At 44.4% G+C, this 27440-nt stretch overlaps 1 protein-coding gene across 2 annotated transcripts in view; it reads left to right on the top strand.

Annotated features, from left to right (window-relative positions):
• MYO10 (myosin X) overlaps positions 1 to 24931 on the top strand; it is a 268244-nt gene extending 243313 nt beyond the window's left edge. For both annotated transcript variants that reach the window (XM_054489918.2, XM_063664676.1), the window contains 14 exons: positions 701 to 796; positions 4788 to 4881; positions 6677 to 6732; positions 8580 to 8722; positions 9092 to 9286; positions 10495 to 10652; positions 14123 to 14246; positions 15141 to 15438; positions 16412 to 16619; positions 17483 to 17619; positions 18685 to 18805; positions 19241 to 19693; positions 21760 to 21951; positions 23444 to 24931. In XM_054489918.2, the coding sequence (XP_054345893.1) occupies positions 701 to 796; positions 4788 to 4881; positions 6677 to 6732; positions 8580 to 8722; positions 9092 to 9286; positions 10495 to 10652; positions 14123 to 14246; positions 15141 to 15438; positions 16412 to 16619; positions 17483 to 17619; positions 18685 to 18805; positions 19241 to 19693; positions 21760 to 21951; positions 23444 to 23545 (2377 nt within the window). In that variant the 3' untranslated portion in view covers positions 23546 to 24931. The remainder of the gene's footprint in view (positions 1 to 700; positions 797 to 4787; positions 4882 to 6676; positions 6733 to 8579; positions 8723 to 9091; positions 9287 to 10494; positions 10653 to 14122; positions 14247 to 15140; positions 15439 to 16411; positions 16620 to 17482; positions 17620 to 18684; positions 18806 to 19240; positions 19694 to 21759; positions 21952 to 23443) is intronic.
• The last annotated feature ends 2509 nt before the right edge of the window (positions 24932 to 27440 follow it).

Genomic DNA, 27440 nt, shown 5'->3' with positions numbered 1-27440 from the left:
GTAGATTTGAGAAAGGATCCAAAGGAAGTTGCAGGCGGGAGTGGGGGCTGCTGCCCCAGGCCTGTCTGGGTCCTGAGCAGGGGTGGGCATTGGGCGGACCAGTGTGAGGGGAGAGAGCCTCTCCCCTAGAGAAGTCAGGGGAACCCTGCTATCCCTGGCCACACCAGCAGCCTCCTCCCTGGGCAGCAGAGAGGAGACTGGCTCCCCCTAGAGGGAATCTTCATCATTGCCAAAAGGAAAACCACTGTAGGTCCCTCCATGTCTTTTGGTGATGGGTTCCAGAACCACCACCCCACTCCCCACCCCACTGCAGCCACCAAAATCCCCAGATGCTCGAGTTCCTGCTATAAAATGATGTAGTCATTGCATGTAACCTATGCATATTCTCCCACATACTTCAAATCGTCTCTGGATTACTTACAATAACTAGTATGATGCAAATGCATTACACTGTATTGTTTTTTAATTTGTAGTATTATCATTTTTTAAATTGGATTTTTATTTTTGATCTGCTGCTAGTTGAATCCACAGGTGCAGAACCCACAAATCCTGAACTCGCAGATATGGAGAGCCAGCTGTGTACTGTTTCTTCAGGAACAGACAGTTCCCAGCTCTAGTCATTGGCTTCATTAATTGCTTTCCTCAGTCATTCAGAATTTGGTGTTCCTGATGTGCGTTTGTTGCTTTTGCTCCTTTGCAGAGAGATCATAGATAACACCACCAAGGAGAATGGGATCGACATCATTATGGCTGATAGGACTTTCCACTTGATTGCAGAGTCCCCAGAAGATGCCAGGTGAGTCTGCACTGTCGACTTCGTGTTACTTCATGCACAGGTATGAGCATCACACAGAGCACTGTTTACCGTACTGGCCTTGGAAAATTTTAATTGACTTTCTGTTAGGATGGTTGAAGAACCAAGAGTCATACGGGATTGATGTACTTGTCCCTTGGGGAATCTTTCCCTGGGCAAATGTGTTCAAGTACAGCACAGGGTTCAGGATTTCCAGCCTCCAGTGCCACCAGACAGACCTATTGTCATCTGTCTCAGGCTGCTACTGTCACCGGTAGCATGTGTAAATTATACAGCTGCATGAAGCTGAAAGTCTACCCTCTGGAAGCTTCTGAACTTTGAAAGTGAATCATTTGTGTTTGCATAAGGACCAAAAGGGCAGGGAGCAGTAACTGATGGCTGTTTAAGTAACTGATAGTGCTATGGCATTGGGGGGTTTTAAAGATCTTAATATTGAAGAATTCGATGGAAGAGATACTAACTTACACAGAACTTACTATTAGCTTGGTGCAAAAGTAATCACAATTATATTTCAGGCTAATATTCTAAGTGTTTCATACCTAAATATTTCAGGAAGTGTTCTAAATGCTTCATAAATATTAACTCTTTTGATTCTCTTGAATCCTGCAAGGTAGACATTAATTATTACCATCATCCATACTTTGCAGAATAAGAGACTAGGGTACAGAGAACGGTTAGTATCATTTGTAATGCAGGGCAACCTCAATTCTGTTGAATGGAGACATTGAACTTCTTAAAAACATTTGCTCCTAAGGAGCTTTAACTTTTGGCTGAGATTAGAAGAGGGTGGAGGCCTTCATTGGCTGGGGCAAGTTGTCTGTAACTTCCTGGACTTCAGGTTTCCATGCTGGAGTGCTGAGGAGACATAGCACAAAATTAAGAGACTTAGCATTTGCTCTTCAGTGTGATGGATCACAGGGTCACCTTGTGGATCTGACACCGTGGAGTGTCTGTCCTGTCTATTACTGCAGCTTGTGAGTTTGTGAGTCTGCAGGGTTATGTTGGAGGTATCTGTCATCTGCTCTGAGCAACGCTAGAGAACATCTTTTTTTTTTTTTTTTTTTTTTTTGAGACAGAGTTTCTTTCTTGTTGCCCAGGCTGGAGTGCACTGGCGCAATCTTGGCTCACCGTAACCTCCACCTTCCAGGTTCAAGCGATTCTCCTGCCTCAGCCTCCCAAGTAGCTGGGATTACAGGCACGCACCACCACACCTGGCAAATTTTGTATTTTTTGTAGAGACGGGGTTTCTCCATGTTGGTCAGGCTGGTCTCAAACTCCCGATCTCAGGTGATCTGTCCACTTCGGCCTCCCAAAGTGCTGGGATTACAGGCGTGAGCCTCTGTGCCTGGCTGAGAACATCTTAATTTACAAGGGTAACATCCAATAGCCTAATTCTTCAATTCTCAGCCCCAAGATCATTAGGACCTTCTAGTGTGTTCTCAGGACCCCTCGCTACCCCTTGCCCTTTGAATCTTTCTGAGTTGATACAATACCACGGTAGCAACATTAAGGGTAAAGACACCAGAAAATAATTCTTCCCATGGGAACAAACTAAAACCCTGCTTAGACCCATAAATTCTAACACAAACTGGAAAAACAAGCAAACCTGGAATTATAGCCCATCATTCTGTCTGGGACTCCTGGAGACCACATGTGGTTGTTTGTGGCCCAGGGAATGCCTGCAGCTTTTCAGCTGAATTATAGGCCCGGCGTTTGGCAGCTGCCCTGTCTGTTTTATGCCACGATGAACCTGCTAAATTTAACCTTTGGAATATTTTAGCCAAGGACTTTTTCTCCTGACCAGTGGAACACTTTTTTAAAAAAAATTCCTTTTCAGATTCCAAGTTATACTTGATTCAAGAGAAGAAATTTATAAATTTGAGTCTAATCTAGACAGGATTGAAAGTGCAACAAATTTTATGCCTTTGTGTATGTGATTCCTACAACTTGAATGTATGTCTTTTTCAATGTTTAATTTGGAATATTTTTGAGATAAGCAAAGCAATGAAGTCTTGCTGTTTGGTTAACCAGAATGGATACTGCAAATTTCTATTGAAGTGTTTTCCTTGTTGTATGCAAGATATATGCATATCTCTGGTATATGTTGAATATTTTCAAGTTTGTAGTCATTTTTCTCCCTTAGGAAGCACGCAAGATAGATTTTAGTGCTTTGCTGTAAATCATTTGCACAGCCTACCTTTACATATGGTGTCATTTTTTTAACTTAAACATGCCATTGGATACCAAGTACTTTCCCCTCTGCCTTAAATAGTAGGAGTATATATATATTTTGTGTCTTATAAACCCCCAGCAGGAGAAGGATACCCTAGTGTCTCTTTCATATTTGATAGTGCTCACATTTTGTAGTTGGTCAGTAAATGCTAGATGGATGCATGTCTGTTCGTGGTCATTTTCCTGATGCTTTGTTCTGCTTGATTTTTCTTAAGTTGACATGTTTTGTTTCGTTTTGTATTTGTTTTTTTGTGAGACAGAGTCTTTCTGTCACTCAGGCTGGAGTTCAGTGGAATAACCGTGGCTCGCTGCAGCCTTGGCCTTCTGGGCTCAGGTGATCCTCCTGCCTCAGCCTCCCGAGTAGCTGGGACTACAAGCATGTACCACTACACCCAGCTAATTTTTTATTTTTAGTAGAGACTGGGCGTCAGTAAGTTTTCCAGGCTGGTCTCAAATTCCTGGGCTCAAGCCATCCTCCCACCTTGGCCTCCCAAAGTGCTGGAATCACAGGTGTGAGCCACCATGCCCAGACACGTTTTCCTTTATTGTCTGATTGTGATGAGGCTGAATGCGAGAGTACTCATTTGAAATAAAGATGGAAGCGTTCTCTGGTCAAAATAGTTTTCTACTTTAAAAGAGTTATTTTTCATTTCCAACTCTCCTGTGGTTTTATTGACTTGAGTAGAAATGCTGTTAGATGGTTGAAAACCCCATCCTGGGAATACATAGAAAAAATAGACATCTAGGCCAGGCACAATGGCTCATGCCTGTAATCCCAGCACTTTGGGAGGCCGAGGTAGGTGAATCACCTGAGGTCAGGAGTTCAAGACCAGCCTGGCCAACATAGTGAAACCCCATCTCTACTGAAAATACCAAAAATTAGCCGGGCATGGTGGTGTGCACCTGTAATCCCAGCTACTCGGGAGGCTGAGGCAGGAGAATCACTTGAACCCGGGAGGTGGAGGTTGCAGTGAGCCGAGGTTGTGCCGTTGTACTCCAGCTTGGGCAACAAGACTGAAATTCCATCTCATAAAAAAAAAGACATCTAGTGGCCATTCCAATATGATACTCTCCATTACATGTTGAGTATCCCTTACCCAAAATGCTTGGGACCAGAAGTGTTGCAGATTTTGGAGTTTGGAATATTTGCTAATTAGACTTACCGGTTAAGCATCCCTAACCTGAAAATTTGAAATGTTCCAGTGAGCATTTCCTCTGAGCATCATGTCGGTGCTCAAAAAGTTTTGAATTTTGAAGCATTTCAGATTTTTTTGGTTTATGGATGCTCAACCTATATTGATCTTCTCACCTTAAAATTTATTTTTTAAAACAGAAAAAGCACCTGAATGTTCCCTAGTTTATAAATAATATCTTAAGTAAGGATCCTTGATATAAGTATTCTGGGTAGAACTGAGGATTTTATTATTTGCTGTTAATTTCTCAAGGAACTCATTCATCATCGTCAAATGTCTGTAAAGGTCTATGGGACCTGGAGAAAAGGCCGTCCATTGACCTAAAGTTAGAACATAATATAGCACTAAAAGGCATTTACAGGTACATTATCTGCTTCTTCTCACTTTATTCTTTGGTAACGAAACCGACATTTACCCCTAAGTAGTAATCAAATTAAAAGCAAGGGTGCTTAGAGATGTCATTTTCACAGAGCACATGCAGTAGGGCGCTATTGCTTTGCCAGTATGAGGTTGGCCTCTCCTTGACAGTTGCTCTCTCTTCCCCACAGCCAGTGGTTCAGCGTGCTGAGTCAGGTCCACGCGTCCACGGACCAGGAGATCCAGGAGATGCATGATGAGCAGGCAAACCCACAGAATGCTGTGGTACAGGAGCACTGCCTGGGATGGGGGTGGGGCGTCTAGGGGCAGGCACGGGGAGGGCGTCAGGATGGTAAAAAAGGGAAAGATTGGGAATTTCCAGACAGTCTTTTTTTTAAAAGGTAAATATAGAATAATTAAGGAGAAAAACAGGACCATTCGAATTTAAAATCAATACAATAAATAAATAGTACAATATGATAATACAATAATAAATACAGTAAATTAAGTTGGACACTGTGACTCATGCCTGTACTCCCAGCACTTTGGGAGGCTGAGGTGGGAGTATCACTTGAGGCCGAGAGTTCAAGACCAGCCTGAGAAACATAGCAAGACACTGCCTCTATGAAAAAAATTAAAAATTATCCAGGCGTGGTGTTATGTGCCTGTAGTCCCAGCTACTTAGCAGGCTGAGGCAGGAGGATTGTTTGAGCCTGAGAATTCGAGGCTACAGTGAGCTATGATTGCGCCACTGAACTCCAGCAGCCTGACCCTGTCTCCTAAAACAACAAAAATGAATAAATTATAGAAAGTTATAAGTGGTAATACATTCCGATTCTCCCACCTCAAACCTTTAAAAGAACAAAAGAAATAATCCTCCTTTTTATGAAGTCACGGAAGCACACGTTACACTTACTCTTCAAAGGACTTGGTGAAATCTAAATCTAAATTGTATTCTTTTTTTTTTTTTGAGATGGAGTCTCACTCTGTCACCTAGGCTGGAGTGCAGTGGTGAGATCTCGGCTCACTGCAACCTCTGCCTCCGGGTTCAAGCAATTCTCCTGCCTCAGCCTCCCGAGTAGCTGGGAGTACAGGCGCATGCCACCACACCTGGCTAATTTTTTGTATTTTAGTAGAGTCAGGGTTTCACCGTGTTGCCCAGGCTGGTCTGGAACTCCTGAGCTCAGTCCGTCCACGTGCCTCAGCCTCCCAAAGTGCTGAGATCACAGGCGTGAGCCACTGAGCTGGGCCGAAATCTAAATTGTATTATTTGTCTTCCCTCTATCCCAAACACATACACAAAGTTACAAAACCCTACTTTGGAAATCAAGTTTTATTTCCTCAACAGAAAAACTTGAAATAAAGTTTCTTAGGAGAAGAAGTGTAAAATTTAATCAAAGGACACAATATACTCAGGAAATCTGTACTATTGAAAGAAGGTCATAAACACTGTTCACTGAACATATTTTAAGAATAAGAGGGGCTGCGTGTGGTAGCTCAGACCTGTAATCCCAATACTTTGGGAGGCCAAGGCGGGTGGATCACTTGAGGCCGCCAGGAGTTTGAGAACAGCCTGGCCAACATGGCGAGACCCCATCTCTACTAAAACACAAAATTATCCAGGTGTGGTGGCCCACACCTGTAGTCCTAGCTACTTGGGAGGCTGAGGCACGAGAATCACTTGAACCTAGGAGGCGGAGGGTGTGGAGAGCTGAGATCACGCCATTGCACTCCAGCCTGGGCAAGAGTGAAACTCTGTTTCAAAAACAAACAAGTTAAATTAAATTAAAATAGAGGTACTTGTAGAAAATTTAGTAAAATATTTTTTAAAAACAAAGAAATTATTGAAAGGACAAGAGGGAATGATTAACTCGTAATTTTTAAAAATAAATGGGCTATAGATTCTGCCCTGTGTAGAGGCTATTTGTACTCACACAACAGAGGAGTCATCTCATAGATAACTATTATTTTGAAGTTAAAAAGAGCCTTTTCTGTCTGATTGGGAGTTGTGGGCTAGAGGTGTTACTGTAGTGTGCACCCTACTTTAGTGGTTCTCTCATTCTCTTTACTTCTTTTCCAGGGCACCTTGGATGTGGGGCTGATTGATTCTGTGTGTGCCTCTGACAGCCCTGATAGGTAAGCTCAGATGTGACTCTTAACAAAAACAGCTCATCACCTGTGTGTGTCCACAGGTGTCTGTGCTGCTGAGTCACGTCCCTCTTCGCAGGGCTGTGAAATCACATGAGGCTGTGTGTTCCCACCTTGTCAACCCCAGCAATCCAAAGTCTTCCTTCTTGGTACCCAATTTTACATCATCTGAAAGTCTCCTTCTCTGGGTATCTTTGGAGTCCTGGGGAAAACCGTGGGAACCTAGACAATTTAAAAAAGCATGAGGAATATTTTTAATGTGTATACAGGGACAAACTTGGGATTTATACAGGAAGAAAATGCCTGTTTAGGAAAATGATATTCCAGCAAAGGGGAAGGGAGTCATTCTCCTTTCTGAACTTAACGATGAACTTGAAAAGGATTTTGATGATAATGTATATGTAGAGTATTAATAAACCACAAACATTGATTTTCCTTGACATTTCTTCTTTCTTGGCACCCTTTTTGGTTTCGATTTTTGAAGGCAAATCATCTTTGGAGATGATCTTATGCGTCTTTGTGCCCAGTGAACTTCATCTTTATTGTCTCTGTTTTTCTGTATTATCTTGTAAGTTCTACTTCTGGCCTGCAGCAGAAATTAAGAAAAGTTTCTCTAGGATGGACCAGAGAAAGAATCAAAATTGTCTTCTGCCCTCAGTAAGACGCCGGAAAATGAATATGAGTGTGTTAAAATTGACAACAAAATATAGTGCCTCCTTGGCAGAATTAGAGTGGTGGGGTCTCTGTCACCCTCCCATTGACAAGAGCCCTTCTGAACCATGGGTCCTTTGTTTTTAGTAGTCAGCTTGCACCCCTTATACCTGGCTCAGGAATCTTTAACATGTATGTGTCATATCCGTAATCAAAGCCCTGGTGCTTCTTATTCTGGTATGTTAGTTTCTACCTTATCTTCTCCACATCTTTGCTCTCCCAAGCCCTTCACTCCTCCAGGCTGGGCATGTGATGATCCATCCTTAGAATTTTGCAACCTCGTTCAGGGTTTTCTCTCTTCCTCAACTGGCCACTTTTCTCCAACTACAGAAAAAGGTTTTTATTTTTAAGGGGCGCCTCAAGTTTAGCCTGTTTGCATAGCTTTTCCTGTGTCCTGCAGTCCAGTTACTCTTTTTCTTAAATTTTTGTATCACCTAACTACAGTGAACATTTGAAGACTTGCAAGAAAGAGTTCACATTCGCTGGCTTAAGCCATTAGATAGAGGAGTTAGTATTTATATTAGCAAGGGCCTATGAGAGAGGTTCAGGGCACTTCCAGACAAAAAGAGGTGAGGGAGAAAGTAAATTTCCATTATCACATTATCCGTGACTAGGAAACGCACCCTTGTTAGATCACTTTGGAAACACGGACCCAGGTGGCTTTTTATACAAAGCGTAATCAGGCATTTAAGATGTTCCACCTACACCTATTTACTGATCCTCTTTTATTGCTGGTGTCTGACATTTCATTACCAACCCACAGAAATATTACCCAAGGCAGGAAGAAATTGACTTTGGAGAGGCATCAAAAAAAAATTTTCCCCATGGTCACCTTATTTAGCCTTCCCGGAACTGTGTTTCATCTGGAAAGTTTTGCATGAAGAAATGTTTTCCCTTCCAGGACCTTCAGAATGAATGTGTTGCTCCAAGTTTAAAGGTTAATGATGCGTAAAAGAAATTCTGCAGAAATGAGCAAGGTTTGCCTTAATAAAAACACGGATAGCCTAGCGGTGTGTATCCCGTGACCCAGAAGCCAGGAAGAAGGCACTGAGTCTCGGTTCACACAGAGGTGATGCTGATGGTAGAGCTAAGGGGCTTTGTTTCCTTCTCATCTTGTGACTCAGACCCAACTCGTTTGTGATCATCACGGCCAACCGGGTGCTGCACTGCAACGCCGACACACCGGAGGAGATGCACCACTGGATAACCCTGCTGCAGAGGTCCAAAGGGGACACCAGAGTGGAGGGCCAGGAATTCATCGTGAGAGGTGATTGCCTGCCCTGCTTCCTCGGTCTGCTTAACAGACTCCCCTTTCCATTTGCTTACAGACATCTGCAGCATTTTCATTTTGAGCTGCTTTTCCCAGTCATTTTAACTGTTGGAGATTTTTAAAGTGATTTTTAATTTGTGATATTATAAAGTGTTTCTACAGGGTCGTGTTTTTTGTTGCTAGTTGTGATTTTGGGCTTTTCTTTCATGTAGTTGTTCCATTTACATCGGGTTGGGGTGTTCGTGGTCTTTTTCTGGCAAACAGCTAGAAACCCCACCTATCTGTTAGCATTATGCAGATGACTGTGTGGTCTTTGGGGTTTCTCCTCATAGATTTTAATTTACACCTTAATCTTTTTTTTTCCAGGATGGTTGCACAAAGAGGTGAAGAACAGTCCAAAGATGTCTTCGCTGAAACTGAAGAAACGGTGGTTTGTACTCACTCACAATTCCCTGGATTACTACAAGAGTTCAGAGAAGAACGCGCTCAAACTGGGGACCTTGGTCCTCAACAGCCTCTGCTCTGTCGTCCCCCCAGATGAGAAGATATTCAAAGAGACAGGTAACCAGGCTGGCTGCCCTAACCCTGAGCATCAAATCTTATAGTCTGGGCTTGCTCCGGGCAAAGGAATAAGATTCCTTCCTAGTGTGTACTTTATTATTTCCCCCCAAAGAAGCTGTCCTCTTGGTTTATCTTCTAGCCTGTCTGGGGTTAGCTATGTGACCACTTAATGTTTAAGCCATACTAGAGGTCTTGATTCATGGAGAGGTAGGAAGACTCTCGCAAGAACAAGAAAATGTCAACAGATGCAGGGCATCGTACAGGAAGCTTGGTTTTCATATACTCTGTTTTCATCCTTTTAATTTTTATTCTTCCCATTTTTGAGACAGGGTCTCACACTGTTGCCCAGGCTGGAGTGCAATGGTGCAATCATGGTTCTCTACAGCCTTCCAGGGCTCAAGCAATCCTCCCATCTCAGCCTCCCGAGGAGTAGCTTGGACTACAGGCACGCACCGTCACACCGGGCTAATTTTTATACTTTTTGGTAGAGACCAGGTTTTGCCATGTGGGGCAGGCTGTTTTCCATCATTGTACGATAAGCGTCCTATGCAGCCTGTAAAAGATAAATCCTGATTGTCCATGAACTTAGCCTAGTAACATAGGAAGTACACAGGTAACTTAGAGGGTTTCTTGTAATTTTTGTAGTATTATAAAAGTGTTTCCAGAAGATGGCTTATTTTGATTTCTGTTGCTGGTTGTGATCTTGTGCTTCTGTTTAACACAGTTGTTCCATTCGCGTCAGGTTTGGGTGACGGTTCGGACAGCTTGCCTCTGAACTCACACACTGCCAGGCCAAGTGCTGTCTTCTGAAGGGAGAGGCTAAGGACAGGAAAGGAAGAAATAGGAAGAAAGAAGGAAAGTCAGAAATCGGACAGAGTTTTCACTCCTGTTCCAGAGCCCAGAAAGAGACATTAACTTACCCTTTTCCCTTCCAGAGCCAGTTATTTATCTTTATATATTTAATGATGGGTTTATTGTTCTAATACTCATCTCTCCGTCTCAGCCGTAAATGTCACAGTGCAAGAGACACTGTTTTTTTCTTCATCACTAGATACCTAGTGCAGGGCAGGACAGGACACATGTAGGAATTCAGCCAGCGTCTATTGAATTGAATAATTAAAGGGACTGAGGTCAGAGAGGACACAGGCATTGCCTCGGTCCCGAGGTTGGTGTTGACATGCATGTGCTGGGCACCCCTGCCATTGCAGGCTACTGGAACGTCACCGTGTACGGGCGCAAGCACTGTTACCGGCTCTACACCAAGCTGCTCAACGAGGCCACCCGGTGGTCCAGTGCCATTCAAAACGTGACTGACACCAAGGCCCCGATTGATACCCCCACCCAGCAGCTGATTCAAGATATCAAGGTAAGACAAGTCCATCAAGGTGGGTGATTACAGCTCAGAGATTCTATCCTTAGAGCACCAAGACCTCAGCATTAGTGAAGCTCAATTTTTATTCTGTAATCAAAACTAGTGCTTGGTTGGCTGGCACGGTGGCTCACGCCTGTAATTCCAGCACTTTGGAAGCCTGAGGCAGGTGGATCACTTGAGATCAGGAGTTCAAGACCAACCTGGGCAACATGGTGAAACCCCGTCTCTACTAAAAATACAAAAATTAGCCAGGTATAGTGACGCATTCCTGTAATCCCAGCTACACAGGAGGCCGAGGCAGGAGACTTGCTTGAACCTCGGAGGCAGAGGTTGCAGTGAGCAGAGATCATTCCACTGCACCCCAGCCTAGGCGACAGAGTGAGACTCCATCTCAAAAAAAAAAAAAAAACAAAAAACCAAAAAAGTAGCGCTTGGTTAAATTTGTGTTTGAGTACCCTGCTTTCGGGAATCTAAATCAGAAATTTTAGACCAAAAATGTTTTGTCTCTAGGGAAGTGTTAGACATTTTCACTGAGTCACCCGATCCCACCTGTTGGGTTCTGTGGGCAGAAGAATGAGGTCTGCAGCTTGCACTGTGGGGCTCCCTGCTCATGCGGATGTGGAGATCTGCGTGGGGGACCACCTGCCTTGCGTCAGGTTCCCCCTCAACCTCAGTTGGGGACCTTCTAGGAGTAACCCGCTAGTTCCACTGTCACTGTACAGTTTCCACACCACACGAGTGAATTCCCAAGGAGCCCAGGGTGGTCTAGAAGAACACTTGGCATCCCTCTCAGGCACATGCAAACTCCCAGAAGCTCCTGAGTCTCTATATTAACACGGAGCATGTTAAATTACAAATTCCTGTTTATAAGTACATGTAGTGGCTCAGTAAATGTATGAGATGAAGGAATGAATGGTTGCATGGCAGCCCTGAGCGGGGATTCTTACCCTCACTTTCCGGAAATGCAACGCTGATGGGGAATGTTCTGGTTGCACTGCCCACGTAGCTGGTCAGTCCCGGGTGCAGAACCAAGTCAAGGGAGACTGCTGGCCCTCCAAACAGTCCTGCAGGCAGATTCCCAGGGCAAGGGACAGAGCTGGGGCTGTGACAGAGAAGGTGCTAGAATGATGGTGAGGCAGGTATTTTACTGATGGACAGCAAAGGAAATTAGCTAACCAGATCCAAGAGGGAACTCAGCTTTTGTGGAGGTGGGAGAGGATCTAATCCATCAGTGGTGGATAATTTTCCATCAAAATCAAATTGGCCTCCTGATTCCAAAGTGATACGTTCTCTGGGTGTTTGGAACCAGATTCCGGCAGCCAGTTGTTTTTTGTTTGTTTTGAGACAGAGGATGGAGTCTCGCTTGTCACCCAGGCTGGAGTGCGGTGGTGCGATCTCGGCTCACTGCAACCTCCGCCTCCCGGGTTCAAGCAATTCTCCTGCCTCAGCCTCCTGAGATTACAAGCACCCACCACCACGCTCAGCTAATTTTTGTATTTTTAGTAGAGATGAGGTTTCACCATGTTGGCCAGGCTGGACTCCAACTCCTGACCTCAGGTGAGCCGCCTACCTCAGCCTCCCAAAGTGCTGAGATTACAGGCATGAGCCACTGGGACCGGCCTTGAGCCACCACATCCAGCCCAGTTGGAACCAGATTCAGGTTGCTTTCCATGCAACCCAGGGGACTGGCTACACATAATTTCATTTTTAGCCTTAAAAAGTTTATTTTTTGAAGATTTCTTCTGAAAGGAGTAAAAAACTATCATGTATCAGCCACACTCAGTCTTCAATGCTGGAACTTACCTGTTTTTGTATTCTTCGGTTTGAATTCAGACATTAAAAGAGTACATACGATTTTTCAGCTGGGCGTGGTGGCTCATGCCTGTAATCCTAGCACTTTGGGAGGCTGAGGCAGGTGGATCACCTGAGGTCAGGAGTTCGAGACTAGCCTGGCCAACATGATGAAACCCCGTCTCTTGTAAAAATACAAAAGTTAGCTGGGCATGGTGGCACATGCCTGTAGTCCCAGTGACTCGGGAGGCTGAGGCAGGAGACTCGCTTGAACCCGGGATGCAGAGGTTGCACTGAGCCGAGATTGCACCATTGCACTCTAGCCTGGGCAACCAGAGCGAAACTCTGTCTCAAAAAAAAAAAAAAAAAGTAAATACGATTTTTCAAATATGAAGCCATGCTTCTTAAGAAATAAGTCCAGTTACCCTAAATAAGTCCATAAAATTATTTGAATCAATTTGAATTTAGGCTTTAAAAGAGTAAATATAATTTTTCAAATACGAAGCCATGCTTAAGAAATGAATCAAGTTACCCTAAATCAGTCCATATAAATTATTTAAGTAATTAAACTTTTTGTGGCCTTCAATTGGGTATTACTGAAAAAGTTTTATAGTGGAAATGAAATTAGCACGATAGAATGATTCATTACCTCTCCTCCAACTTTTCTGTTTATTTAAGGTTCTAAAGTAACTTTATTTTTTTCATATCCCAGATGAACATTTTAGGAGCATAAGTACATGATGATGAAATTCCGTGAAAGACTTTCTTAGGTTTCAAGGGTGGAAGGACAGTCTCCCCAAGAATATATTAATGTGTGTAGTTTTCAGGTATAGAGAGAATAGAAAACAGCAATTCAAGAACTAGCAAAATGTGTTTATGAAATGAACTATAGATAAAAATAACATGATTTAGCTACTGATGGCTAAATCAATAACAGAAGATCAGATTAATTTTTTTTATTTTGCTCTCTTATTTTTTATAGAGACACGGCCTCACTATGTTGCCCAGGCTGGTCTCAAACTCCTGGGATCAGGTGATCCTCCTGCCTTAGGCTCTCAAAATGCACAGGCATGAGCCACTGTGCCCAGCCTAAATTTTTTTTTTTTTTTTTTGAGACGGAGTCTCGCTCTGTCAGCCAGGCTAGAGTGCCATGGCATGATCTTGGCTCACTGCAACCTCCGCCTCCCGGATTCAAGCAATTATCCTGCCTCAGCCTCATGAGTAGCTGAGATTTACAGCTACTCAGCCACCACACCGGCTAATTTTCATATTTTTAGTGGAGACAGGGTTTCACCATGTTGGTCAGGCTGGTCTCAAACTACTGACCTCACAATCCACCTGTGTCAGCCTCCCAAAGTGCGGGGATTACAGGTGTGAGCCACCGTGCCCTGCTGAGATGAAATTTTTTGAATGTATGTAATCTCCAGGGGAGAAAATTTAAAATCACATGGGGAAGTACACGCACGAGAAACTAAGAAATGAGCTGTAAGAATGTATTTTTGTGACTTGTCTTCAAATACAGATTATGGGTATCTTCATGCATGAAACCACCTAACACTGGATTTCCACCATCTTTGCCCCACTAGGTTTATGGATATTTGAGATGCTTGAAGAATATTTAGATGTAGGAAAATACAGGTTTCTTACAATAAGCTTGCTTTTTTTATTTTTAGGAGAACTGCCTGAACTCGGATGTGGTGGAACAGATTTACAAGCGGAACCCGATCCTCCGATACACCCATCACCCCTTGCACTCCCCGCTTCTGCCCCTTCCGTATGGGGACATAAATCTCAATTGTAAGTCCAGAGCTCCACCCCGACTCCTCAGAGACCATGATTCCACTTGCCCTGCTAACTCTTTAGCTTAACACAGTAGCATTTGTTTTTAGCTCAAAGACTCTTATTCATCGTGAATTGGAAGGAAAAGATGAAATATACTTAGATTCATTACTAAAGCAAGAATTCTAGAGTGTGGTTGTAGTAATGCTAAGATTGATTGCTGTAGTAAAAGAAGAGATTTAAAGGAGTCAGAAAATGCCAGCTCTCCCCATGAACTGAGAGTAGCCTTTTTTTGTTTGTATTTTTTTGTTTGTTTTTTTGAGACAGAGTCTTACTCTGTCACCCAGGCTGGGGTGCAGTGGTGCAATTTCGGTTCACTGCAACATCTGCCTCCCAGGTTAAGGTCGTTCTTATGCCTCAGCCTCCCAAGTAGCTGGGATTACAGGCGCCCGCCACCACATCCAGCTAATTTTTGTATTTTTAATAGAGACAGGGTTTTGCCATATTGCCCAGGCTGGTCTTGAACTCCTGGCCTGAAGTGACCCACCTGCCTTGGCCTCCCAAAGTGCTGAGATTACAGGTGTGAGCCATTGCACCTGGCTGAGTAGCCAGACAACCAGATCTTAAGTAATTTTGCATTCCAAAAAAGGATTTTGTTCAGCAACAGATTACCTTTTAAGTGAGCATTTTATATGGTAAGAAGTTCAATTAGATAACAAAACAGTGTCAACTTACCCACCTCTGTGCTTTTAGATCTGTGTTCAACTGATTGAGATGTATAGGGAACGTGGTGGGCATGGCATTGCATCCATCCTCCTCATTTATTCCTTTGTCTTGACTACTGCTCCGATTATGCTCATGCCCTATTCTGAACCCCTCAGATGACTTCCGTGTTTGTTTTGCTTGTCCTAGTGCTCAAAGACAAAGGCTATACCACCCTTCAGGATGAGGCCATCAAGATATTCAATTCCCTGCAGCAACTGGAGTCCATGTCTGACCCGATTCCAATAATCCAGGGCATCCTACAGACAGGGCATGACCTGCGACCTCTGCGGGACGAGCTGTACTGCCAGCTCATCAAACAGACCAACAAAGTGCCCCACCCCGGCAGTGTGGGCAACCTGTACAGCTGGCAGATCCTGACATGCCTGAGCTGCACCTTCCTGCCGAGTCGAGGGATTCTCAAGTATCTCAAGTTCCATCTGAAAAGGTAAAGCATGTGGGCACGGGAGATGAGCTGGGCAGAGCTGCTCACGCAGGTGGGGCACTGGGTCCTCATTCAGATAAAGAGGCACTTGAACAGAAGACACCTCTAGTGGGACAGGGACCTCTGGGTCAGACTCGTGGGTTGCCTGAGCAAGCTTAGAGAATGCTGCCATCCTTTTTCTCTTTAAGTCACACAAGGTTATTTCAGGGACCAAGTCACCTTTGGTGTAATGTCCTAATGTGTAGTACATTGGATCAATTAATTACCACTACTCTATATTTAAAAAACAAAACAAAAAAAACAAAAAAACTTGGATATTTGTTCCAGATCAAAGAGGTAGAAACAATCTGATTGAGATTTTGATTAGCTATAGAAAAAGAAGTTTCTTTTTTTTTTTTTTTATGAGACAGAGTTTTGCTCTTGTTGCCCAGGCTAGAGTGCAATGGCATGATCTCGGCTCACTGCAACGTCCACCTCCTGGGTTCAAGTGATTCTCCTGCCTTAGCCTCCCGTGTAGCTGAGATTACAGGTGCCCGCCACAACGCCTGGCTAATTTTTTGTATTTTTAGTAGAGATGGGGTTTCACCGTGTTGGCCAGGCTGGTCTCGAACTCCTGACCTCAGGTGATCCACCCGCCTCGGCCTCCCAAAGTGCTGGGATTACAGGCGTGAGCCACAGCGCCCGGCCAAGAATTTTCATATGATAGGATGAGGCATGACTCAAGTATTAACAATGCTGCAGAGGTGAGTTGGCAGCACAGTTGCTCCCATTGAGACGTTTGCTCTTGAGGGGTTTTTTATATTTAAATTGAACTGCACAAAATGAAGCGAGCCCTTGCCAAGAAGTCACTGGTGCTTGCTCCATTCACCAGTGGGGGACCATTCACCGCTTTGGTCTACAGAACCTTGGCACAGCCCACTTCCCAGCAGCCAGCCCCCATCAGTCTAAAAATTAACAGTTAGTGTTTGTCTCCTAGGATACGGGAACAGTTTCCAGGAACCGAGATGGAAAAATACGCTGTCTTCATTTACGAATCTCTTAAGAAAACCAAATGCCGAGAGTTTGTGCCTTCCCGAGATGAAATAGAAGCTCTGATCCACAGGCAGGAAATGACATCCACGGTCTATTGCCATGGTGGCGGCTCCTGCAAGATCACCATCAACTCCCACACCACCGCTGGGGAGGTGAGGAGAGGCAGCTGCTGCAGCTACACCTGGGTCAGGAACATTGTGCAGCGTTAGAGCAGCTGCCCTGCACAGTTGCAATTTGCTTAGTACAGCTGCTCAGTACTAAGGAAATGCATGTAACCCACAAGCAACCACACGAATATAGAGATAAAAATATATATATATTAAGATGAGTGGAAACACAGAGATAAACTCAAAGTACCTGAGACATAATCTTGCTAATCTGAGAAGCAGCTGAGTGTCTAGCAGAGCTGCAGACCTGGCTCAGGTCCGGCCACTTTGATGAGGGTTTATTGCAGTGCTTCTGCAACAAAGTGTTTCTGTTTGCCACATGACTAGCTAGATGAATATCAGATGAACACATTTTCTTTTTAAAATCTGAACTTACTATTATAAAACCAATTGGCCAAAAGGGTAATCCAATAACCACCCCCCGACCCCCACCCCCCAAGGTTTCTTGTGCAAAAAAAAAAAAAAAAAAAAAAAAAAACATCATCTGGAGTCTCTGTTGTTCCTTGGAGTTCATAAATTTATCAGCTAAAAGACAGGACTGCAGCTTTTCACCCGCTTTTCCTGTTAATATAGGTTTGTAAGAAATCAGCCCAGCATCTGCCTCTACTGATGGGCAAAATACCCCGAGTTATTTTCAGCAAGAGAGAGATAAACCTAATCTCAAGAGAACAAAGGGAAAATAGTACTTCTGAAATTCTAGGATGACCACACGGGTAACATTTTTAGGAGGCTGCTTGGAGACGCCCTTGTGCCAGCAGCTCCCTCCAGGATCAGGTGATGGCACGTTCTGGGAACATGTGTTGGAGCCGCAGCCTGTGGAACTGAAGTCTCCCTGGTATGTCTTCCAGGTGGTGGAGAAGCTGATCCGAGGCCTGGCCATGGAGGACAGCAGGAACATGTTTGCTTTGTTTGAATACAACGGCCACGTCGACAAAGCCATTGAAAGTCGAACCGTTGTAGCTGATGTCTTAGCAAAGTTTGAAAAGTAGGTTCCTTTTCCCTACTGTGTCAGAAGAGCAAATAAGAGAAATTACAAAGCAGGGTTCAGGGTTTGAGCTTCCATTCCATTTTTAGCTTCACGGTGTATTGGAGTTAGTTTTATTTTACCTGTGTTGATGCCTGTTTAACTTTGCATATCCGCTGTTTTTCTGGATTCCTAGGTAAAGCCATGGTCTTACGTGATGTAACTTGTCAGTGGTTTTTTACCCCATTCCTTTTCTTAGTTCCATGTTGGACCCGTCTGGGTATTTCTTGATTTTTTAGGTTTCCAGTTGTCATTAGCTTTGAAATTGGGCTGATTGACTGAAGCCAACTTATAAACTCTTTAAACTATGTGGTATATCTACAATATAAAGTGGACCTACTTTTTTTTGAGACAGAGTCTTGCTCTGTTGCCCAGGCTGAAGTGGAGTGGCGCAACCTTGGCTCACTGCAACTTCTGCCTTCTGGGTTCAAGCAGTTCTCCTGCCTCAGACTCCCGAGTAGCTGGGATTACGGGCATGTACTACCACGCCCAGCTAATTTTTGTATTTTTAGTACAGATGGGGTTTGGCTGTGTTGGTCAGGCTAGTCCCAAACTCCTGACCTCAGGTGATCTGCCCACCTGGGCCTCCCAAAGTGCTGGGATTACAGGCGTGAGCCACTGCACCTGGCCTGTAGACCTATGATATTTGATCTGTGACTTCATAGCCTCTAAGTAGCACAGAAGGTATTCCTGCTTAGTATAAACACAGCCCTCATACAAAAAGAAACAGGCTTTTGTTTCTTTTCTTCCCGTGGACTGAGCATAATGCTTAGCTGGTACTAATTCGAATGCGGCCCTCTGAAAACACTTGTTAGCTGGCTTAACTAGGGGCTGCCTGTTTGTTTTCTTAAAGCAAAATCAGGATGAAAGTACGTTTTCTCACTCCGTTTATTCCTCTGTCCCCAGTTATCTGGGCCTGGACAGAATGTCTGTGTCCTTAGAATACACCATGTAAAGTCAGGTCCCTGCGGGTCACTGAAGCCCTTCTCTTTCATATTCTGAGCCTCTCTTGACTCCTTTCTGTAGGCTGGCTGCCACATCCGAGGTTGGGGACCTGCCATGGAAATTCTACTTCAAACTTTACTGCTTCCTGGACACAGACAACGTGCCAAAAGACAGTGTGGAGTTTGCATTTATGTTTGAACAGGTAAAATAATAGTTAGAAACAGATTTCTTTGCCGGCAAGCAAGGGTGAAACCTGTTAATACTTAGCCTTGTAAGTTAACTGGTACTCCTTAGAAATGAGGCACACCTGTAGATTTCCCAGCAAAGACAAGGCCAGCTGCTCTTTCATTCGTTTGTAGAATGAAACCTGCTACACATTTTATTTGAACCTCCGTTCCAGGAACTGTTCTAGTTGACAGGAGACCATAAGGAATAAAATATATGACGTGTGTTAGATGGCATCTGTGCTAGGGAGAAAATTAAGGCAGTGAGCAGGGGTGAGGGTAGAGTTGTAACCAGGACAGTCAGGGAAGGTGAGTTTGAGAGAAACCCTCATGAAGTGAGGGAGCAAGCGACGTAGGCATCCCATAGTACGGCAGTGCATTGACCGGAAAGCTGTTGACTGTCCTCGTTTCAGGCCCATGAAGCAGTTATCCATGGCCACCATCCAGCCCCGGAAGAAAACCTCCAGGTTCTTGCCGCCCTGCGACTCCAGTATCTGCAGGGGGATTATACTCTGCACGCTGCCATCCCACCTCTCGAAGAGGTTTATTCCCTGCAGAGACTCAAGGCCCGCATCAGCCAGTCAACCAAAACCTTCACCCCTTGTGAACGGCTGGAGAAGAGGCGGACGAGCTTCCTAGAGGGGACCCTGAGGCGGAGCTTCCGGACAGGATCCGTGGTCCGGCAGAAGGTCGAGGAGGAGCAGATGCTGGACATGTGGATTAAGGAAGAAGTCTCCTCTGCTCGAGCCAGTATCATTGACAAGTGGAAGAAATTTCAGGGAATGAACCAGGAACAGGCCATGGCCAAGTACATGGCCTTGATCAAGGAGTGGCCTGGCTATGGCTCGACACTGTTTGATGTAGAGGTGAGAACTGGCTGCCCTGGGTCGGGGTGGGCTGGGTGCCGGCATCTGAGAACGTGGATCATGGCCAAGTTCATGTGGAGAGAAGACAAGATGGAACACTTTGCTTCTCAACCTCTTTTATTCGAGCCCCCCCATATTGTACCATTAACACCTCCCTTCTCACAGTTTCTCTTCTCCTTTGTAGTAAATGCATCTGTAATATTAGGAATGAATACAAAATTAAGATGTCATCTATTCTTCTACAACCCCTCCTTAGGGATCTAATTTTTTAAACACTGATAATCTACATTTTAAAAAATGTTATAGCTGTATATCCAAATTAGAAACTTTGGATATACTTGGATTTTACTTTTTCCTTTACAACTTTGTTTGAAAGGAAGAATGTCTATCTCATAATGGAATTTAGCCATTAGCATCAACCCAGTACTGATTTTTGTTTTTTTTTAAGTAGACCACTTATTGAAATCTTACTAATGGTCTAGATGAGAGTTTGGCAAACTGGTCTGTGGGTCAGATCTTGCCTGCCTCCTTTTTTCTAAATAAAGTTTTATTGGAACACAGCCCAGCTCATTCCTTTAGATATATTCTGTGGCTGTTTTTGTACAGAGTTGAGTAGTTGTGACAGAGACCATGTGATCCACAAAGTCTAAAAATCTTTACTGTGTGGCCCTTAACAGATAAGTGTGCCAGCCCGTTGTCTAGATGAGCTTCCATTTTTAATGATCACAGTAATTCAGCATATTATCTGATGACTTTATATTAAGGCTGTATAAAAATCTAAATATTGGTTCTAAATTCTAGAATCTGCGGGTGGCTTTTCATTAGGTGATGTTTTTCGTTGGTTTGGTTGGTACAATTATGTCTGTTTTTAAGTATAAAAATATCAGGTGCTTTGTACAAAGCCATAATTCCACCATTTCTCCCTGATAAGGAATAGATAATAGCAGTTAAACTCTTGGCTTCCTGCAAAACGTGAGCTGTGGATTAGCATAGAAAGCTACTGGCTTGGCCGGGCGCGGTGGCTCATGCCTGCAATCCCAGCGCTTTGGGAGGCCAAGGTGGGCGGATCATGAGGTCAGGAGATCGAGACCATCCTGGCTAACATGGTGAAACCCCATCTCTACTAAAAATACAAAAAATTAGCTGGGCATGGTGGCATGCACCTGTAATCCCAGCTACTCGGGAGGCTGAGACAGGAGAATCGCTTGAACCCGGGAGGTGGAGGTTGCAGTGAGCCAAGATCACGCCACTGCACTCCAGCCTGGGCGACAGAGTAAGACTCCGTCAAAAAAAAAAAAAAAAAAAAAGAAGAAAGCAAGCAAGCTACTGTCTTTTGCATGGAGGATGCAGAGAATGTCTGGTTATTAGAGATACAAACTAGGAACTCTTTTCAGCGTCTCCAATTTATAGCCCTCCTGCTTGTCCAGGTTTGGATCAGCCCTGTGTTGTTAGCCCCTTCATATGGGCTCTTATTTTCTTCCACCAATCTGTACAGGAAAATCTACAGTTAAACTGGTAAAGTCCTTGTTCCCACTCTGCATATGGAAGGCCATTGCTGCTCCTTGTGAAGAGGAGCCAGAACTGCTCAGCATGCGTGATTTGGAGAATTTTCCTCTGTGATCCTAGATTTTGTATTTGAAGACTAACCATCCGCAAAGAGGATTGGAGGCAGAACTGGAGATATTAATACAAGAGTAGACTTGGCTTGGGTTGCAGGGAAGCTTCCTTAAGTCCCCCGGCCAAGCATGTACGTTTCCAGGCCACTTCCACATAGCTAATCCAAACAGCTAGTAGAATAATGCTGAGAAGTGGAGAGTCAAAGCAAGATATTAGACTCTGCCAGTTAGTGAGGTTTTCCCAAATGCGTGAGATTAACTAGTTAGAAATCAAGATAGCCAGAGAGATGCCATTTCTCATATTTCAGGCCCCTCCATGCATGCATGCACATTGAATATATTTAATCTTCTGCACAGAGGACTTCACTCAAAGCCTGTCTTATGGTTTAGATGCTTTCTGTTGCCAACCACTTCATGACTAACTCTTCTGTCGACTCCCTTGCCCACCAGTGCAAGGAAGGTGGCTTCCCTCAGGAACTCTGGTTGGGTGTCAGCGCGGACGCCGTCTCCGTCTACAAGCGTGGAGAGGGAAGACCACTGGAAGTCTTCCAGTATGAACACATCCTCTCTTTTGGGGCACCCCTGGCGAATACATACAAGATCGTGGTCGATGAGAGGGAGCTGCTCTTTGAAACCAGTGAGGTAAGAGGCAGAGCAAGTTCATCTTTTTATTCATGGTCGTGACAAAACAGAAAAACAAGACCCCATTTCCTCATGCCTTTGACCAGGTCATTTTCTTTGAATATTTTTCTTCAAAACATGAAAATACAGTGTGGTGGTCCCTTTCCAGCTGCCGGTTCCCTGCAGGCCAAAATCTGAGAACACCATATTTTTTCTGTATACTTTTGCAACAGAGGAATTTGGTTCCATTGTGTCAAGGAGTCTTACCCTTGGAGGAAGGGCAGAGAAAGGGAAGTGACATAGATGTCCATGAAAAAGTATATTATTTGCAACAAAACCTTATGAAAACTAGTTAACAATTATAGCAGTGTCACAGCTGTGAGACTCGGCTCTGGTGGCCTCTTGAGACCAGGAGGGAGCCGGGAGCATGACCATCCTGGGTGCAGCTCATTCTGGATTATGAAACCACACACACTAAAAGGCCTCTAAATATATGTGCTACCAGCTTCAAAGTTTAAAAAATATAATACAAGAAGCTTATTGAGGCTTCCACGAAGGAAACAGCTAGCAAGCCAACGTGGTGAGTGGAGAGGAATCACCTGCTACCTGGTTTGGAATGGAGAGGCGGTGAGGAGGGAGGGCGTTCTAGGTGCTTGGAGGATGTGGCATTATAGGTTCCCTAGGCTGGTGGGGAGACGTGCAGTGAGAGGGAAGAGGGTGGAGAGCCCTTGACTCAAGGGTCCCAGGTGCCAGGCTGCAGGATTTGGTGACATCCAGTAGACAACAAAAGAACCACTATGGGATCTTTGATTGTACATGGCATAACAGTGAATTTACAGACAGTGATCTCTGGGGTGGGACTGGAAGGGAAGAGAGCAAGCAGGGATATGGAAGCCAGTTATGATGCCTGCACAGGGATCCAAGCCAGCTGTGAGAAGGGGTGGCAATGACGGGGACATCATGGGAGGGAGCTAATGGAGATCCCAGCTGGAGGAGGTGGCTGGTGTGGAGCAGAAGCTGGCCTGGCATCTGGGGAGCTGTCCACTCTCCCAGCCCCTAGGGTCTCAGTTATCTTGTTTCTTCAGCTGCATCCTAAGGAGTTGACTAGAATTAGATGATCCCGTCTTTAAAGGCTGTAATTGTGGACTTTGTCATTTCACATTTATTTTAAGCGGGGATAGTAATCCTAGTACTGTTGACACCGAGTAACTTCAGCGTCCTCGGGTAGTTCTGTATTTTAATGTGCAAAATCTGACAGTTTACATCAAGCCAAGTTGGCACGTTTGTGTGAAAGAACCACCGGGTGGTGCACATTGTATTTGGAAAAGCTGAGATTCCACTTTTCCCCGATGAGGAAGGTGAAAGTGGTTAAACTTCTGGTTTCCTGCAAAATGGGATCCGTGGATTAGCACGGAAAGCTACAGGAGGGTCCCCAGGGAGTGTCTGGGTTATTAGGCAGGGCCCTTTGCCTGGGGGAGACTCGTGACTGTTGGTTCTGCTTCCCCCCGGGCAGGTGGTGGATGTGGCCAAGCTCATGAAAGCCTACATCAGCATGATCGTGAAGAAGCGCTACAGCACGACACACTCTGCCAGCAGCCAGGGCAGCTCCAGGTGAAGGCGGGACGGAGCCCACCTGTCGTTGCTACCTGAACGCACCACCCTCTGGCCTCGGCTGGCTCCAGTGTGCCATGCCCAGCCAAAACACAGAGCTGCCCAGCCTTTCTGGAAGCTTCTGGTCTGAGGGAGGTGTCTCCGAGGATCCTTTTGCCTGCCGACTTCAATGATCCTGTATTAAGCTGTCAACTTTAACAGTCTGCACAGTTTCCAAAGCTTTACTACTCTTAGAGGACACATGCCTTAAAAAAGGAGGGGAGGAACCACGCTGCCACCAAAGCAGCCGGAAGTGCCTTAACTTGTGGAACCAACACTAATCGACGCTAACTGTGCTACTGAAGGGAACTGCCTTCCCCCCTTCTAGGGGAGACTTACAGAGCGTGGAAGGGGGGCATTCTCTGTCGATGCACTCACCTCCCAACCTGATTTCCCTGAATCTGAGGGAAGGTGAGGGAGTGGGGAGGGGGATAGAGAGCCCGAGGGGACAGTGTGTTTGAGCTGGAGTGCTGCGGGCAGCCTTTCTCATGGAATGACATGAATCAACTTTTTTCTTTGTTTCATCTTTTAAGTGTACGTGCTTGCCTGTTCATGCATGTGTTCATAAACTCAACACTTTAATCATGGTTTCATGAGCATTAAAAAGCAAAGGGAAAAAGGATGTGCAATGGTGTACACAGTCTGTATGTTTTAATAGTGCAGAGCTATAGTCTCAATTGTTACTTTATAAGGTGGTTTTATTAACAAACCCGAATCCTGGATTTTCCTGTCTTTGCTGTATTTTGAAAAACACGTGTTGACTCCATTTTGTTTTACATGTAGCAAAGTCTGCGATCTGTATCTGCTGTATTATAAACAGATAAGCAACCTACAAGATAACTGTATTTATAAACCACTCTTCAACAGGTGGCTCCAGTGCTGGTTTTAGAACAAGAATGAAGTCATTTTGGAGTCTTTCATGTCTAAAAGATTTAAGTTAAAAACAAAGTGTTACTTGGAAGGTTAGCTTGTATCATTCTGGATAGATTACAGATATAACCATGTTGACTATGGGGGAGAGACGCTGCATTCCAGAAACGTCTTAACACTTGAGTGAATCTTTAAAGGACCCTGACATTAAATGCTGAGGCTTTAATAAAATACACACATATTTTATCCCAAGTTTATAATGGTGGTCTGAACAAGGCACCTGTAAATAAATCAGCATTTATGACCAGAAGAAAAATAATCTGGTCTTGGACTTTTTATTTTTATATGGAAAAGTTTTAAGGACTTGGGCCAACTAAGTCTACCCACACAAAAAAAGAAATTTGCCTTGTCCCTTTGTGTACAACCATGCAAAACTGTTTGTTGGCTCACAGAAGTTCTGACAATAAAAGATACTAGCTAACAGGCTGTGTGTTTCCTTTATCAGAGGAGGCTCTAAAAACCATGGAGTGGAGGCTTATTTTTGTTTTGGCTTTTTGGTGTTTTTTTTTTTTTTCTTTAGAGACAGAGTCTTACTCTGTTACCCAGGCTGGAGTACAGTGGTGTGATCTCGGCTCACTGCAGCCTCTGCCCCCTGGGTTCTAGCAATTCTTCTGCCTCAGCCTCCCAAGGAGTTGGGAGTACAGGCCTGCATCACCACGCCTGGCTAGGTTTTGTATTTTTAGTAGAGATGGGGTTTCACCGTGTTGGCCAGGCTGGTCTCGATCCACCTGCCTTAGCCTCCCAAAGTGCTGGGATTACAGGTGTGAGCTACCACACCTGGCTGGCTTTTTGGTGTTAATGCTATGGTTTCAGTTTCTGGGCTTTGTGCTTGTTTCATGGACTTGCTCAACAGGTCTAAACACAGATCTACAGCTGTCTCCACTGCTTGTAGACACTGAGTGTGACTTCAAGAAAGCCAAGAAGGCAAAAGAAGGGACTGGTAAATGAAGTCACACACAGCTGAGGACTTGAAATGTGTTTATGTCAGACAGTCTCCTATGTCAGCACCAAAGTGTGCCTGATCTTGCAACCCTGGATCCTAGAACCTGCCTGTACCTCCCTGTGGAGTAGAACACATAGGTAGGTGGTTTGGTTGCCAGTGTACCCAAACCACCAGGCCAGGCGTCTAGCATGAGCAAGCGCCACTTCTCTTGCAGACCGCTGACTCCCACCTCTGCTCATGCTCACGAATGGCTTCTTCCCGTTCTGCAGGGATTGGGATGGAACCTGAAGCCAGGTGTTGCCTGAAGCCTGTGGCCCCGCCAGGGACCCAAGGAAAGCCAGCAAAGACTAGGATGTGTGTTGTCTTTTAGGCCCAGAGAGAATTTGACAGAAGTCTTTCTACTGCTCACCTCTCAGGATTCCCTCTGTGACTTACTCTGGAAGGCTGTTCCCCGCCCTCAATTATAGATGGGGAAATAGGCAAGGAAAGGCATGACTCAGATTGGGGGTTAGAGCAGCACCATAGTTAGAACATAGATTTATGTGTGAGCCTTTACATGGCACAGTTGTGGTTTTGTTTTAGCCTTTTATTTAGAAATAACTACAGACTCAGAGAAAGTTGCAACAGAACGTACAGGGAGGCCTGCATGCCCTTCACTCAGTTTCCCCAGTGGTAACATCCCTCATCACTGTAGAGCAGCATCACAGCTGACAAAGTACTGTTGAGCTTCCCCTAGCCACAGAACCTATTCCAATTTTACTGCTTTTACATGCACTCATTGGTGTGTGTGATGCCAGTAAGCTTTGAACAAGGTCAGTGAAATGCAGTCTTCCCTTGGTATCCAAAGGGAGATTGGTTCCAGGGCCCCCCCCCGAGGATACAAAATTCACAGATGCTCAAGTCCTTGCTATACAGTGGTGTAGTATTTGCATAGGACCTGCACACATCTTTCCTTACCCTTTAAATCATCTCCAGGTTACTGATACCTAGCACAACGTAAATGCTGCATAAATAGTTGTTTTGTTTATTTGTTTATTTGAGACAGGGTCTCGCTCTGTCACCAGGCTAGAGTGCAGAGGCGCAGTCACAGCTCATTGCAGCCTCAACCTCCTGGGCTCAAACAATCCTCCCACCTCAGCCTCCCAAAGTGCTAGAATGACAGGTGTGAGCCACTGTGCCCCACCAAAAAAAATTTTTTTCAAATATTTTCTATATCTGTGGTTGGATTCAGACCACATGAACACTGACGGCTGACTGTAGTTTTGAATGTCTCTGTTACTGAGGAAGGCATCAAGCATAAAGTATTTTATCACTTCAGATGCTGACAATCTAGTATTATTTTAATTTTTAATTCTTTTGAAAGCTAATACATATAGGTGATTTGTTAAAAAAAATACTAGAAGTAAAATATTACTTTTTTTCCAGCTGTAGCCCTCTAATTACCCATTTTCCTTTCCCAGAAACAGCTATTTTTACTGTTTTATTGAATATTCTCTCAAAAATAATTTAAACTGTCCAATCATATACTCATACATACATATATATCCCCATCCTTATTTTTGATATATAGAAACAAACTGTTGCAGCTTACTTTTTTCTCAGCATAGTATTTTAGCTCTAATCCTACATTAATACCTATAGAATTGCCTTATTCTTTTTGATGATTATATAGTACCTCAGATACCTTTGTGGAAAAACAGGATAAGGCCATCTGTATTAGTCCATTCTCACACTGCTATAAGGACATGCCTGAGACTGGGTAATTTATAAAGAAAAGGAAGTTGAATGGACTCAGTCTCACATGCCTGGGGAGGCCTCACAATCATGGTGGACGGCAAAGGAGGAGAAAAGGCACACCTTACATGGCAGCAGGCAAGAGAGCTTGCGCAGGGGAACTCCCTTTTATAAAACCATTAGATCTTCTGAGACTTATTCACTATCGACGAGAACAGCATGGGAAAACCCACCCCCATGATTCAATTACCTC

The sequence above is a fragment of the Pongo pygmaeus genome, chromosome 4 (genome assembly GCF_028885625.2).
Source record: "Pongo pygmaeus isolate AG05252 chromosome 4, NHGRI_mPonPyg2-v2.0_pri, whole genome shotgun sequence".
Taxonomy (NCBI): domain Eukaryota; kingdom Metazoa; phylum Chordata; class Mammalia; order Primates; family Hominidae; genus Pongo; species Pongo pygmaeus.
This window is presented reverse-complemented; position numbering and strand designations above follow the sequence as displayed.